Source organism: Eurosta solidaginis, chromosome 1, assembly GCF_040869045.1.
Source record: "Eurosta solidaginis isolate ZX-2024a chromosome 1, ASM4086904v1, whole genome shotgun sequence".
Lineage (NCBI taxonomy): Eukaryota > Metazoa > Arthropoda > Insecta > Diptera > Tephritidae > Eurosta > Eurosta solidaginis.
This window is the reverse complement of record NC_090319.1, coordinates 370,615,002-370,632,105: the sequence shown is the minus strand read 5'-3', so window position 1 is coordinate 370,632,105 and position 17,104 is coordinate 370,615,002. Positions and strand designations below refer to the sequence as shown.

Below are 17,104 nucleotides of genomic sequence, written 5' to 3'. Positions count from 1 at the left end.
TACGTATAGGTACCGGCGTGTTTGTATGGGACTTAGGCTGTTATGCCAAAGTAAATACAAATCTTTACCGATAACTGTGTTATCGATTAATTTATCGAATTCTAACAAAGTAATATTGCATTGTCATCGGAGTTATACATGTGTGCAAAATTTCAGCTCAATCGGACACCGGGAAGTGTATCAAATTTAACTTGCAAGATTCCATTACAGACAACAAAAGTGAAAGTAAATAAAAGCTTATTATTATAAAAAGTAAATAAAAGCTTATAAAAATAAAATTTTTAATGAAAAGTAAAATTTGAACAAGTATAAAATTAATTATTCAGTCAACAAATATATTCATAAAAGATTCAGAAAGCTGAATGAAAAATGATTATAAATTTTTGATCACCTAAAGTAAAGACATTTGATTCAAAAATGATTCCAAAAAGTGATCGAAAAATTCTTTTTAGTTTTTATCATCAAAAGAATTCATATTTGATTATTTCTTTTGTTCAATTGTATGATAACTCATTATTTAGTCAGAAAGAGTAATCAATATGTATTGATATGTAGAGAAATTCAAAATTGAATCACCTAAATGCTGAGTGGGTATATGTAAGTTGGGCGAGATTTTAAATCAATGTTAAAAGAAATTGTATTTACTCATAAGTTATAAGGAAGGCACTGTGGCATGTCATTGACAAAAAAGCTTCAAAATTTCATGGCAAACCTTTAGAGCTGAAACATGCACTTTGTTGTCCTGAAATTTAACGGCTTGTAAAGCTTTCGGTTATTATATACGACAGCATGACACTGCTAATACGCGTCCAAAAATATCGAGAGAGGTATCAAACGACGTGTCTTGACATCATTATTAATCATCCGAAGGCGGAAAAAAATATTAGAACTCGTTCAAATGATATTAACGAAAAACAGACAAAAGACCCGAGGGAACCTCCGAAACCGGGGGTGGTATCCATAGTATTTTTGCGCAGAACACCCCCTCTGCGTTCGCGGTCTTCGGTCGTGCATATAAAAAATTAACCTGGGTGGGTCCAACACCGGTTTGGAGACCAAAACTATATCCGCGCAAAACACTTATGTTGATAATTTTTTTTGTGGGTAATACAATATTACAACAACCACATGAAAATCGCCAACTTCACCTGCAAATATCTCCGGACAGAGGTAACATTTTTCTTTTCCGCCTTCGGATTATTGTTCTCGCGATTAATACGCGTCTTTTGACACCTCTCTCGATATTTTGACGCGTATTAGCAGTGTCATGCTGTCATAGAATTACCAAGCTTTCACCTAACTGAGAATTTTGAAATTTCTCAGAAATTTTTTATTGAGCATACAAATTTCCAAAGTGTATTCAATAAAGTGTGATTGAATTTGACAGTTTTATGTTGTTGTTGTTGTTGTTGTAGCGATAACGACACCCCCGAAGGCCTTGGGGAATGTTATCGAGGTTGGTCCTTTGCAGGATGCAGATCCGGTACGTTTCGGTAAAAAACACCATTCAGTTACTAGCCCATCTCGACCATCTCGGGGACGATTTGGTATGACCACATGAAACCTTCTAGGCCATCCCGCCTTCCACCTCCTAGATCCATAAGTAACATGGGGTCGCCAGACCCTCGGCTGTCAAAGAAACAGGATTCGCCACGGGTAGGTGGGGTTGACAATTGGGTTGGAGGATTTTAGTCGACTCTCGGGCATACCTGCCGCGGGTATATTCTAAGCCCACTAACCCGCTGGGGTATTGACCGTTTTCTGTTGTTGTTGTTGTTGTAGCAGTGTTGTTTTCTCTTTAGGAGCCCTATTATGTAGTCAATTTGAAAATAATTTTAGCCCATTTAAGTCGCTGTTCGTTTCATTAAATCATTTGCTCAATATTGTTTCCAAACATTTTTTGTAGATGTTATATACGAATATATGTATAAGCACATTTAAAAGAAGAGTTGGTTTGAAACACAAATGGGCAATTCATGGCATTTCAATTTAATAACCGCCACCAAAAGACAAACCTTTGTAGACTAATTTTTGACTCAAACGATAGATATAAATCGGTCAACCTTTTTGTTGAAAATGGCAATCAACTGTGGATATATGAGAACGAATTGTCCCCATCTCACATATGTTATTACTCCACTACTACTATTATAGTTTTCGATCAAGGATCGTAACACACGAACGGGCCCAATACTTTATTTACTCTAATAATCGTAGTTATTTTTGGAGTTTTTGTTGTCGCTCGCAAAGTTGTGCATAGTTATTTCGGAATTTTTTCTTATTGGTCAGAATTTTATGTTCGTAAAAATAACTAATATATATTCCGTATTTCCTCATAATGCTTACGAAGATGACTCCTGAAGCCCCTGGGCGGTGTTGGCTCATCAATCAGATGGCTCTTGGCATGCCCAGGTTTCTGGGTATTCAGCTGTTATTTATTTATTAGTCTACATATTTTTAAAACAACCTTAAAAAACTTAACCAATAACTTTACCTCTTAAAGTTTCATTCTAGGAATAACTCGAAGAATTATTGATTAAAGTCGGAATTTATTAGATATTCTTCTTATTTTAGGGATAAAGACACCCCAGTAGTTTTAGATACTAGCTCGACAATCTCGGGAACCAGTCTTTGGTGAAGGTGCCTAAATATCTGTTCTAATATCCCACTGTTATCCTTTTAAAAATTGAATTCCCTATCTTTTTGTGATTTTTATACCTTTCATGAAAATGGAATGCTTTAAGACAATTCTCTCTGTCTAGGAAACGTAGTAAACGTAGATTTTATTCCACTGTTTCTACACCAAATATACAACACTCAGAGAACGCACCGCTTATAGAAGAAATATCTTTTCGATTTAAGAACGTTTTTTCTTTTTACCTATATATAAAGTCCCTTTCATGTTTGTCCCCTCATTTCCATACGAATTTTTGACCCACGGAAAAGTCTTTTTCGGTAACTTCCCGTTGAGCTAGACACTTGATACTTAGAACATAGGTCAGATCTGGGCGACATTACAATGCAAGTGAAAAAAATCCGCTAGGTGGCGCACGGATCGAGATATACAGACAATTAATTTTAAAATGGAAATTTTGCGATCGTCTTTTAATTAACTTTTCGGTGATCCAGAGCTTTGAAACTTAACACATAGTTTGCGAGTCGATAGCACTACAATTCGTGGAAAACAAAATGTCGCCAGGTGGCAGGCGTATCGAGATAAACGAAAATACCTGAAAACGAGGGGAACCCTGCGATCGATTTTTGAGTAACTTGCCGGTGAGCTAGAGACTTGAAACTTTGGCCGTGGTCAGAACCCGGTGACAATGCAACATTTGATAAAAAAATTCGCTAGGTGGCACGCGGATCGAGATAGGAAGAAAACAAATTTTAATTTGGGAATCTTTCAGTACATTTTTAACTAACTTCCCGGTTACCTAGAGACTTGGTACTTAGTTAGATGCCTGGTAACAATACAACTTATAGAAAAAAAAGTTCCGCTAGGTTTCGCGTTAGTCAAGATAACTGCAAATCCTTTAAAAACGGGGGAATCTTGCGATCGATTTTCGAGTAACTTCCTGATGAGCTAGAGACATGAAACTTGGGCCGTAAGTAAGAACCCGGTGACAACGCAATATTTTATCAAAAAAATTCCGCTAGGTGGCGCATGGATAGAGATATTGAGAAAACTAGTTTTAAATTGGGAATCTTGCAATCGGTTTTTAACTAACTTCCTGGATATCTAGAGACTTGAAACCTGATATAGTTTAAAACTCGGTGACAGTACAATGTTTGATCAAAAAATTTGAGCTACGTAACGCACAAGTCGAACTATTTAGAAGATTAGGCGATACCTTCATGGCTAGCCACCTGACTGTCGCAGGCGTTGTAGAATTCCACCTCGTTGAAGGCCCAACTCAATGCACGTCCCTGCATACTTTTAGGCGTACGCGACTTTCACCACGATTCTTTTAGACTTTCAGGCGTATGCGAATTTTACCACGATTTTCAGCTGTGCAAATTAAGTATCTGACAAACGAGGTGGAATTCTCTTGTTATGATGCGAGGTGGAATTCTGTTGTTTTCGCCAGTGTTGTCAATTCCAGTAATTCTCTGAAATCTTGCTACTTTGAACAAATAAATAAAGATAAGAATTTACTTAAATTACTAAGCAAAGTTGCAATTGCCTTTTTGTGGGCAGTACTAAAAAATTTAAAATAAAAAGATGATAAAAAAATTTTAAGGACTACCTTTATATAAATGGACCAAAAAATAGAAGGCAATTCTTCTTTTAATACAGACATAGTTTTGTTGAATTTTGACTAAAAAACTTTAACAATAGCTCTTGTAAAAGAATTTTGGGATTTAAAATTATAAAAGTAGAGCGCATTTTTAAATTTTAAATCAAAAGAAAAAAAATTAGTTTATTATTATTCAATTAGTTAATCCCAAGTACATGGTTTGCCTTAAATTGAAAGATTGCGCTCCACCTTTATATTTTTAAATCCCAAAATTCTTTTACAAGAGCTATTGTTAAAGTTTTTTAGTCAAAATTCAACAAGACTATGTCTGTATTAAAGGAAGAATTGCCTTCTATTTTTTGGTCCATTTATATAAAGGTATTCCTTAAAATTTTTTTATCATCTTTTTATTGAAATTAATATTTCAATGTCAACATTCTTGTCACATTTCTAAATTTTCTATTCAAATATACATTGGCTCGGTGGAAACCGTAGACAATTTTTCGCAAATGTATTTTATTGTTGCATGTAGAAAACTTTTTACAGTAAAATGGAAAACTGTTTACGTTGTCTTTGGATTCTAGACAGAGATAATACCCCTTTTACAAAGTTTTGTCCAAATTTCAAAATTGAAAGTCCTTAACAAAAAAAAAAAAAACGCCCACCAATAAGTAATCTGGAATGATCAGGCAGCTCTATACATGAAATGTATGAGGTTTTCGGCGCGTTCGAGACAGTCCCGTCCCTTCTTGTTCTTTTTGTATGTTTGCATCACACTAAAACTACTGTAAAGAGTAAAATACAATTTTAACCGATGTCTAGCTTGGTAGTAGGTAGATAGGCATAATGGCGACCCAGGTCGCTCAAGTAGCCGTTTCGATGTCATAAAACTTGGTTTAACCTACTCTGCCGTACATAGAAAAAGGTAGTAAAGTTCACTTGCTACTCTTTTGTAATTTTTATGCCCACAAGTTTCCCCACTTACGAAACAACACTCATTTAGAATTCACGGTTAAAGATAAAATAGGTTTTTAACGTGGCCAACTAATTTGAAGGCAGATATAAACCTTTTAAGTGCGTGTAACTGTTAACTTCATTAACTTCAAGGAAACCCTTTAGTCTTTAGTAGAACGCCTTTGGGTTACACAAAATTTTACTCCTAATCCTATTAGTATACCATATGGTCTTTTGTACTAAGATGTGCAAGGTCCCTAAATGGGCCAGGCCTAAGCTAGGAGGAGTGACCCTGCATGAGAAAAAAAGGTCTAGAAATCGTTCTAGACAGTAACTTATGGAGGATCAACTTGTAGGAGAGAGTGAAGGAGGCCTCGACGGACCTTTATGCATGTAAAGTAATGCTGAGGTGTACGTGGGGTTTATCGCCTTTTCTCTTTCATTGGGTATTTACGGCTATTGTAAAGCCTATCCTTTACTATGGAATCCTTGGTTGGTGGACAGCCAAACAAAAAGGAACCTACCTCAAAAAATTTGAGGGGATATACAGGCTATCAATGATTAGCATTACGGGCGTTCTGAAAACAACCCCGACGGTTGCACGGTATGCTATTCTTCATATTCCACCTGCAGAACTGGTGGCAAAGAACAAAGCGTTAACAACTGAAACGGGGCTCATTGCCTTGGGGAACTTGAGCACAGACCGTAGTAATATAGCGTCATTAGTTACAGAAACAGACTACCTGATCCGTGTGCACCGTTGGCTCCAAAGTAGCGGAAGGAGTAGAGACTGCCGGACACTGCGCTGAACCGGAAATAAATATATCCTACAAGTTGCCATATCACTCTAGTGTTTTTCAAGCGAAAGTAGCAGCCGAAACCAAAGCAGTAGGAACACAGGAAGAAAATAGCTTAAACAATAAAGGCAATAATCTCGCACAGCACAGCATCTAAAAGTCTGTTAGAGTGTAAGCAATCGGGACAGGGATAAGCATACATCTACATATATTGGCGGTCTCAGGGCATAAGGGAATAGATGGAAATGAAAAAGCGGATGAACTAGCTAAAAAGGCGGATCCCTCGAAGCATGCTCCGTAGACGTCCCATTTAGTTAAGAGAAGACGAGAGGTGCACATGATCGCTCAAGCGACGTGGAACCAAGCGCGGGGCTGCAAAGTGTCGAAGATCAGGTCTTACAACCTTGGACTAACAAAGTTACTTCTATCATTAAATAGAGAGAACTGTAGACTCATGATGGGTATTCTGACTGAACACTGCCTTCTTCTGTTAAATTAGGCTTGGTCAGTGATAGCATATGCAGGTAGTGCGGGTTGGAGGAAGAAATAATCGAGCACGTCTAAAAAGTGATACACCTGTCAGATCATGAAGCATCAAGTGGCATAGGTCCTAGAAAGGTTCTAGTATTTGTCAAGAAGGCAGAGTTATTTTATAACATAGGTCCTGGATTTCAAAGGGTTTTTCAGTTTGGTCGTTAAAAAAACTTCTGGTAACACTATGTACTCATTCACTCTATGTGAGGTCCTCATGAACCGGCCAGTTCAGACTTACCTAACCTATTAATATACTCTTTATAGCAATGGCTGTTTAAGGTGTTATAATTGTGACGTAAAATGGAGTAGATGGTCAGTTCATGTGGCAGATAGTTTGTATCGCTTCGATCGCTTGAGTTCTTTAATGCACCAAGGAATTGATGGAGTAGCTGTCGAGGTATCAATTAAAGGTATGTATTTATGAAAAACATCGTGAAGCACATTGTTCTGAGAAGAGGTATTTCTTGGAATTTCGATTGCTCGGAGCAATTGTTTTTCCTGAGCAGAAACCGGCGAGAAGTCTCAACCGCGACCTTAAACCTATACTCAGGAAGATCCGGAAACTCCAAAAACAAAAGAGCAGGATGATAAACTTCTTCAGGCAGAGCAAACGGATCGCATCTACTTACGATGGGATTTGTAATTCAAAATCATCAAAAGTCAATGGCACTTGATATGGAATTACTCACAAATATGCAAACATGCTATATGTATGTATGTATCATGTGGAGATACGAGTATAACCTGTGCGCTTAAACATACATGCAATTTTAACTGTTTTGAACATCTGATAAATATGTATGTATATATACATAAAATGTGTATTAATTTATATTTACTGTACAGAACACATCATTATCTTGCTATTCTCTTCTATACTATATATGTATATACATAGCACATATCAAAGATATATGTAAATATTTAGTAGATATATACATACATACACATATATAGTAGATAATGCAGCAGATATACTTAACACTTTCACGTTCGATTTCTTTCCTGCGCTACAAATGCACACAAAAGCAATTTTTACTCCAGTATCATTTTTATACCCAGCTGTAACATTTTGGAAAACACAAAAAACCTGATTATTTAGTAAATAATACACCTAGAATGTTGAAAATTGACGTGTGGTCTGATATTGAGACTTTTGATACAAATGTTTTAAAATGTGCGTGGCACCGCCCACTTGTGATAAAATCAATTTTACAAATATTATTAATCATAAATCAAAAATCGTTAAACCTATCGTAACAAAATTCGCCAGAGAGGTTGCCTTTACTATATGCTATATCTTTGTAAAAAAGAGCTTTATATCAATCGTATTTCATTTCCCAAGTGGATTTATAACAATAAATAAGAAAAACTTCAAATTTAAAAAAATGGGCGTGGCACCGCCCCTTTTATGACTAAGCAATTTTCTATGTTTCGGGAGTCATAACTCGAAGAAAAATTAACGGATCGTAATAAAATTGGGTACACAAATTTTCCCTACAGCAGGAAATATTTGTAAGAAAAAAATGGACGAGATCGGTTAAAGACCACGGCAACTTAGATATAAAACAACTTTGAAAGGGTCTTAGACTAGAACAGGGATGGGCCTGTTTTCGGCTCCTAAATCAGTTTCAGTGCCAGCGAGAGCTAGGTGAGACGTTTGTGTGTTTTGGGGTGTTAGGGGAGTAAAGGAATATATTGGAAATATCGTAGGCTTCGTCTCAAACGATATTCATCGCAAGAAGGTTGCGGAAACACTAAAAAACTGAAATGAAAATATTCTCTCTCAACCTCGAAAAACAATTCCCAAACTGTGTTGCAATAGTACGAAAACAAAAACATACATTTTTTGGCAAGAAATACGAAAAACGGAATAACCATAGACTGAAGTCGACTTTATGTTAGGCAGCGCATTATTGACATTCATTTCGCCTTCACATACATTTAATTACATAATAATAAATACAAGTATTTAAAAAAGTATTTTTAAAATAGTAGCATTAGAGGAAGTAGTAGTAGAAAAACGCACTAATGCACGTTTCGTATACAATCGTGGGAATACGAAACCCTTTTCAGACTTGTTGGTAGTGTTGCCGTGAGCCTAGAAAGAAATGTATCAATTTACAAATAAAAAAAAGGTACCAATCGCATAAACAACGACTAATTTTACCAGTTTTATTATAAACATAACTGCTTTCTGTTGTTTTATTTGGAGCTTTTCGGCCGGTTTATCTCACTAAAATCTACTTTTTTATTTCAATCAACGCGTTTCGACGCATATTCGCATCTTCATCAGGATTCTAATTTATTTTTTAGAAAATACGAAAAACAAAGTTATTAAATACAGGCAAATTAATATGTTACATATAAAACTGATTTTACATTTCACTAAACTTATATTATTGACAACATTAAATTCGTCTAGTTGTTGAGCACATATAAACATATATACACATAACATTAACTAACAGATACATTTTGCTTTCACTTATAAATTTCAAATTATGGATGAATTTTCAAATTTCTTCAGCTCACATACATATATCGTTAAATCCACACTGCAAAAATTGTTGGAGCATGTGTGTTTAATTTACGGCAACCATTTTTCTAATTTTAAAACTTGCATTGTTTATGATTTGAATCATAAAGGAACTTTTAAAATTACAACTGAAAATTCAGTTCGAGTTGTGAATCACAAAAGCGACATTACATATTTGTGGCCTTTAGTGCAAGCGAAGCCGCCGGTAAAGGCTAGTTTATCCTAAAACGCTTAATAATTTGAACATAATAAGAGCGGTGGCAGCTCTATTTTCTCTCTTTATCAATCTTATGTGTGTTTGTATATTATTCTCTTCCTGTGTTCTTCGCCCCACATACCTGCACTTGATCGTCCCTCACCTAGCACTTAAATGTGCAAAGCGTGCCCGTATGAGCAAAAGGCTCATACGAGCCGTTTTACCCATCGCTGGACTAGAATAATAATAACTTAGCAAAAAATAGTTTTGAATCAATGATATTTCACTTATCAATTTCTATTGTAAGAGGAAATGGGGAGAAATTTTTTTTAAACGGGCGGTGCCACGTGTTATGTAGAAAAGTAATTTATCTGAAATGAAAAGTACGATTGAAAGTTCACGCTGAGTATATTATGTTCGGTTACACCCGCACTTAGGCACCTTTACTTGTTTATTTTGTATTTATCTTAAAAATCATTTAGGTATGTACATCTGTTCACTGTATATTTCTTATCTTATACAACCGATTATTTGGAGATTACGAATGGGAGAAGATTATTGTTGAGCCCCTTTCATGAAAGGTATGAAGTCTTCGGCACAGCCGAAGACAGTCCCGTCCTTACTTGTTATCTTTCGCTTTCTCAATTGATTTCTGCGTTATAGTCAATGTGACAACTAACTTCGGCTTTTCTGCATTATCATTTGCCTTTTGTCAGAACCTCATGAGAAAATACATATGTCATTTGTTGTTGTTTTCATAGCTGTATTATTGATCGCCATTGAACCACTTGTTACTCGATCAGAATGTATGTAGGTACGGCAAAATTTAAATATTTGTCAAAATTAGCGTCTCATTAAGTTATCGTTTTGTTTTCCTATGTACGTTTGTGTTTATTCACAATTGTTGTTTATCTGTGTACATAAATGTTAAAGTTCCTACTTGTTTGATAATGAGCAAACAGCAATTTAAATATTTTCGATTAAATATTCGAATTGAAGGTCATGCACGAATAACGACCCCTATCGATGTTTATTTGTATTAATTCATATATCATTAAGTCATCGACATGCTAGGGACTATCTGTATACCTGAAAATGAATACATATTGATGTTAATAAGTGTACAGTGGGTAGTTCCATGGTAACTTATTCTAAATTATACACAACGTTTTTCAGTTAAATATACCTTTTTATTTAGATTAAAAAGTGTTTGAAATGGTGGAAAATCAACCCTACATTTTGGGTTATCAGAACATATTCACACTTAGTTTTAAATCAATTACACTCTACTTCAAAATCAATTTTCATTTTTCGAAGTTAGCCTCCAAACAAAGGTATTCACGTTTGAAGTTCGAAATTGACCCCTTACTTTGTGTGGCAGTGTAATATACATACATACTGATCGCTTTTAATACTTGTTATAAAAGCTCGAAAAGAAAATACAATACAATTATATTCAAAATTATAATGATCAAATCATATCGTTCCCGCGTTGTTCGGTCTAGTAACCTCCTGGCGCTAGTTTGCGGGATGTATCGAATCAATATATGGCAAAAGGACCATTGGGAGTATCATCGCTAAGAGAGGAAGTATAGGAAGAAGGGAGAATACAGCTACATTTTCCCTTTTTTATTTTTTAAATACACAAAATTAAAAATTTTATTATCAGACCAGTTCTACATATTCTCGCGAAATTTTGTTCTCACGGATTTTTTTATTCCCGCGGAAAAATTCCTCCAATTCTGTTCTCCTAGGGAGGAGAATAATTGGGGAATAGGAATTTCGAATTTTCGAAGTCAGCTGTTTTGCCAATTGAAATTTTGTTGCGCATTTCTATTTTTGTTTAAGAAATTGAAAAGTTTAATTATTGCTGCGAGTTTGTTTAAAATTTAGAAATAAAATATGAACAATACACAATATTGCATTTCATATGGAATTGACTAAAATTAGTAATGAATTGGTGCCACAGCAACATCGACAAAGGAACATAAGAAGAAGCAGACGGCGGGATAACACAAATCCGTTGGAGTTGTCTTCTTCCATTCAGCAAAGCAATTTTCTGGCGGACAAGTCGAGTTGAATTCGTCTTTCGTCATATGCCAAAATCTATTTAAGCCTTCTTAAAAAATCTTTGCACAATTTCAATGCAAGAAGACTATGAAGCAAATTTATAATCAGCCAGGCGGCCGCCGTGGTTTGATGGTAGCATGCTCGGCCTACCACACCGAAGATGCTGGGCTCACGCCCCGGGCAAAACAACATCATCAAGAAGGCGACTAAAATACCAGATGTGTAGCGCAACCCTTCAGGTTGCCAGCGCAATATGCAGCTTCTCCAAACACAATTGTCAACCTCACCTATCCGCGGCGAATCCTGTTTACTAACAGACGAGGCTCTGGCGATCCCAAGCACCTCATGGTATTTGAGGGTGGGGAGGGAGGGATGGCCTGAAGGTTTAATGTCGCCATATAAATCGTTCCCGAAATGGTCGGGCTAGCCCCTTAATAGTGCTGTGTTACCGGAGCGTACCGGATCTGTATCCGGCAAAGGACCATCACAGCGATAACACTCCCCAAAGCCTTCGGGGAGCAACCTTATCGCTACAACAACAACAACAACAAGGCTTAAATAGATTTTGGCGTATGACGAAAGAAGAGTTGCACTCGGCTCTTGGCGCTTAACCGTTTAAACGGTTTGGCCGCTCAACAAGGCGCGTCAGTCGCTTCTTGGCTCTGCTAACTGGCTCCAATTGGACACAAGGGAATATAAATCGTTTTCCACCTGGTCTTTCCAGCGGGGTGGTGGCCGCCTTCTTTCTCTGCATAACATGGCCTAGTCAGCCTAGCGACTGCGTTTAAATTCGCTGGACTATGTTGATGTTTGCGTAAAGATCGTACAGCTCATCATTAAAACTTTTTTGGTATTCGCCGTCGCAACTATTCTCTCGAACACTACCAGAGCGGCTTCATCTCATCTTGTTGTGGTCCATGCTTCTGAACCATATAGCAGGACGGGTACGATAAGTGACTTGTAAAGTATGATTTTCGTTTGTCGGGAGAGAGCTTTACTTTTGTGTTGTGGAAGGTGTCTTTAAAATCGACGAAGAGGTGATGAGTGTCAATTCTTTTTTCGCGGGTTTTTTTCAAGATTTGGTGCATTGTGAAAATCTGGTCGATGGTAGATTTACCAGGTCTGAAGCCGCACTGATAGGGTCCAATCAGCCGATTCACGGTGGGCTTCAAACTTTCGCAGAATGCACTTGACGTGACCTTATATGCGATATTAAGAAGACTGATTCCGCTATAGTCGGCACGGTAGCCAGAAAAATGCTTTCCTGAATAGAAGAAGGTAACTCCAACGGATTTGTACTTTCGCGCAGCCTTCTTTTTATGCTCCTCCCTTGATGTTGCTGTGGCAAGGATTTGACACCGCCAAAAATCAATATCAGTTTTCATCATAAAAATCGGCAATTGTTTGGAAACGGACAGCCTGCTTTTATTTTATTTTCATGTACAGATTCAGCAAATCTTGACAGATAAGGAGTGGGAGTGATAGTGAGGGGAGTGTGGGATGTAGAAGTTCTAGTGGCAGCTTGAGATTAAGGGGTAGAGAGTAATAAGTACGGTATTTTGGACCATTTTTCAAATGAGTACATGCCGGGAATGCTAGTACCTATGTGTATATTAATATTAAGCCTTATTACGTATAATATCATCATAACTTAATAGTTAATTGCATCTTGTTTTCTTTCTATAGATTAATTTACAAATGTTCTACCGAAGATGGATATATACAGAAGTGCACCGATTTTATGATTTCAAGCCTTTCCTAGACTTGAAACATCAACATTGTCAGACTTAATCTAACACATAACTAGATCGAGAAGGTTGAAAAAAAAAAAGTTATATACAAAATGGGGGAGAACGTACAGTGTCCAGTATGCACACTATTTCTGCATGCTGGCATGAACCTGTCAGACCATTTAGAGACTCATCCTAAGGAACAAGTGATCAAAGCACTTGTTCAAATGACGATTTCCGGTGGTGTTGGCACAGCTGCAAGTACTGCACTCGCGGTATCCCTAAGTGGTGCTAAGGGTGGTGGAAGCGAGCCTAAAAAAGAACCAGATGAAATAAAACCAATTTCGGCACCAATCACCGCTGATGGAACTGAAGCACCCAGCAACAGTGGTCTAAACTTTGCACTCGCTTTTACCGCAATACCAGCAATAACCAAATCATTGGCAACAAACACAGCTGCAGCATCAACATCGCCTTCAGCTGCCAGGACATCGAACGAAATACGTCTAAAGAACAATGTAGAGCAAAAGCTTGATGAAAGTAACGGAATTGAAAATAAGGTTAGGGTCCCACTTGAAACTGCTGCTCAGGCATTAGCGCCACCCAGTGGCCTTGGAGAAGTGGCAGGTCGTGCTGGGTTTGAAGGTTATACCGCGAGTGGATATCATCCAACACAACAAAAGCAATTATCTATAAGTCAATTAGATCCACACCAGCAACAACTGCAGCAGCCGCAACTACCACAACACCAACAACAACAACCACCAGCAACAAGTGTGCAGCAGCAGCAAAAACAAAAACAGCAACATGTTGAACATGCAAATAGCAATAATGCTGGTCTGGTATCGCAGCGCATTACATTACCCCCACCTCCTCCAGCAATGGTTACTACAATGCCTATTGTGATTGGTCAAATGCCGAATAAAATTTTACATCAATCACATGCAACAAATCTATTTCCAGCCAATTTGTCAACACATCGCCACGTTCCAATGCATCCGGTTCAGCAGCCAAATCAACAGCTCCAACATCTATATCAGCAGCAACAACAACAACAAACTCAGCAAAATCACAATCAGCAACAACACCAACAACAGCAGCAGCAGCAGCAGCAAAACCTCAAAATATATTATTCTACAGCTTTGCCACCACCACCACCTGGACTGCAGGTAAGACCGATCGGCTATATTTATGTTAATATTGTATATACCGTACATGTCACATATGATGAATTTCATATCAAAGGCTGAAAAAAACGTACATTTTGAACCAGACACCCTCAGAATTTGATGAAATTTTGCATGGGGTTACATCTTACCCACCCAAACACAACCTCATTTTTAGAAATTGTGTGCATTTTCGAAAAATTGTGGGCGTGGCAAGGTATCGAAATATCCGAAAATATTAGAAAAATGACGATAATAGGTACTTTTAAAGTGTGATTACTACGGAATGGCTTCACCGATTTCAAAGATCTTCATACCATTAGAAACGTATTGAAATAAGCTTTCAAAAAAAATACACTGTAAAAATTTTTTAGTACACTGAAAAAAAATTTTTTTTTTAAATAAAATTTAAAACTGAAAAAACACTTCAAAGATCAAGCGATTTTGAAAAATAAAATTTTATTTTAGAAAGGTCTATTTAATATATATAACATATCTGAAAACTAAAATGGGGTTTTTTTTTTTAAATTTATTTAAGTAAATGCATCTCTTGGTTACTTTCTGATATTTTGATATCACGCGTAAACTAATCAACCGATTTCAAAAACTTTTATACCGTTAGAAAGGTATTAAAATCACCTTTGAAAACATATACTGTAAAGATTCTATATTACACTGAAAGAAAAAAAATTTTTTAATTTTTTTCTACATTTTTTTTCAAACTGGGAAAACACTTCAAAGACCAAGCGATTTAAAAAAAATTTTTTTGAGAAAGGTCGATGTAATATAAAAGCTAGAATGGTGTTTTTTTTTCTTTTAAAAAAATGTATAAGTAAAACCATCTCTTGTTAACTTTTTTTTATTTTGCTATTATTGTGTGACGAAAAAGGTACCTATCTATACTTTGGAAGTTATACAGATACAGATACTATGAGTAAGTATTCTAATAGATTCGAACAAGAATCGTATTATCAAATTTTTCAGACACGCACAATAAATAGACATACACTTAATAAAGTTAATTTTTTATTTTTATTTATTTAGATTTAATATACAACTTTGCGCAGCTCATACTGCTGACTTTCGGAATATTTGCTTACTTTTAGTGATGTTTCATCTAAAGGTACAAAAGAATGGAAGCTTTGAGTTCCCGTAATAGTTTTGGCATTTTTGTATCTTGAAAGTAGCTCTTCTTTTGTTTTGTTGTATTCATCATCGTCTGCGTAAGCAACTTCTATGGAGGTGTTATACGTTTGCTATAATTCCGAGCGCCTCTTTTTAATGTCCCACCTATACCATCACATGCAGATTTTCCATGGCTAGTTGCGTAAAAGTGCCACTCAGCGAATATCGAAATCAATTTTATGATGACATAAATTAATTAAGTTGTATTTGTTTTTGTACTGTGCTCCTGCACCATCTGACACGTAGATAATTTTCGTAATTGAATTGCTTATATTAGTCTTAACAAAATTAAAAATTTTTGAAATATATAGATGAACTGCTATGTTATCATGTATATTACAATCGGATATTATGTCAAAGGTTCTATGAATTAAATTATCGTTATCTTTGTAATAAATAACGAACGGATGTATGGTGGCTTGATTATTATTCCAATGATATCCTTGAATGGCATCTTGTATAACAAACGCATAGTTTTCAGCGAAATCCATTTGAATTAGCAGTTCTCCTGGCAGCAGTGTCATTTTTCGTTCACTTACGAAGCGGGACTGGCGCTTAGCTGTGAAATGATGTGACACCACCTTATTGATGTGTTGTACAAAATCGTCAACAAATGTGTTTGTAGTAGAGGAAATGGTTTCGTGATTACATCTGAGTGTTTTTGTAAATGACTTCTTGAATCGAATTTTTTTCGTAATATTCCAACATCATCGTTCTAAGGTTCGTTAAATTATCGTAGCACCGACCACACATTGATACGCAACACTCGCTGTTTTCTATATTACCATTACAGACAACGAATTTAATAACATCTTTATAGCTTCTGAAATTATGTTGACCTTCCATCGATTTCACACCGGATTTTTCGAACATCAGTTTTACATTCTGATACAATGTGCACACACAAACATTTTGCTGGTTTCCAACCACAAGTTTGATACAATTCTCTGGTCGCAACATGGTAAATTTTGTAAATCCTAATTGAAGTGAAGGATGTATTTTTCTAAATTCATAGTAAGTTTCACGAAGCGATGACAGCATTAGTCTTTTTTGAACTTTCTCGCGTATGTTTCCTTGTCTTACTACAATTGAGTCCTGTGACCCAGGCATGATTCGGCTGATTTCATCATCTTCATAAAACAGTTTTACTGTGTTTAAAGTTTGTTCAGGTAAAATACGCCTGTCCATGCTAGAGCGTTTGACGTCCGAAAACTTTGTTTTATTTTTTTGTATATCTTTGCTAATTTTTATCAATTCGTAAGATAAATCATGCCCAAAAATGTCTTTAATTTCCTTAGATGTCATGGTGTTTGGTAATAGAGATAATATTTTTTGCTTATCCAAATTATTTGAGCAGTTTTCGATTTGATATTTCATGTTCTTCAAATTTTGTTCGTAGTAAGCTTTGATCTTCTTTAGGTCTTCTGATAAAGTTGACAGTGAACCGCCTCCAAGTGAATCCGAAATACTTTGCGCAATTTGCTGTGTTTTTTTTTTGCAGTATGAATCCCTTTCTAAATATTTTCGCTTCATTGGCGATGGATGGCTTCCAAGATGAGGAATAACATGCTTATTTATATTGTCGACGAGTTCGTTGCGTTCGAGTGATTTAGTATAGCTGCTGCATGTTGGAACTTCCTTATATTCTTGATACAATTCACCGCTAGTCAAGATTTCTTGCGCCTCTTCACTTTC

The 17,104-nt window shown here is 36.3% G+C and overlaps 1 protein-coding gene across 1 annotated transcript in view; it reads left to right on the top strand.

Annotated features, from left to right (window-relative positions):
- LOC137238228 (uncharacterized) overlaps positions 1–17,104 on the top strand; it is a 45,046-nt gene that overhangs the window by 8,376 nt on the left and 19,566 nt on the right. The window contains exon 2 of the mRNA XM_067762992.1: positions 13,015–14,227. Within this exon, the coding sequence (XP_067619093.1) occupies positions 13,172–14,227 (1,056 nt within the window). The 5' untranslated portion in view covers positions 13,015–13,171. The remainder of the gene's footprint in view (positions 1–13,014; positions 14,228–17,104) is intronic.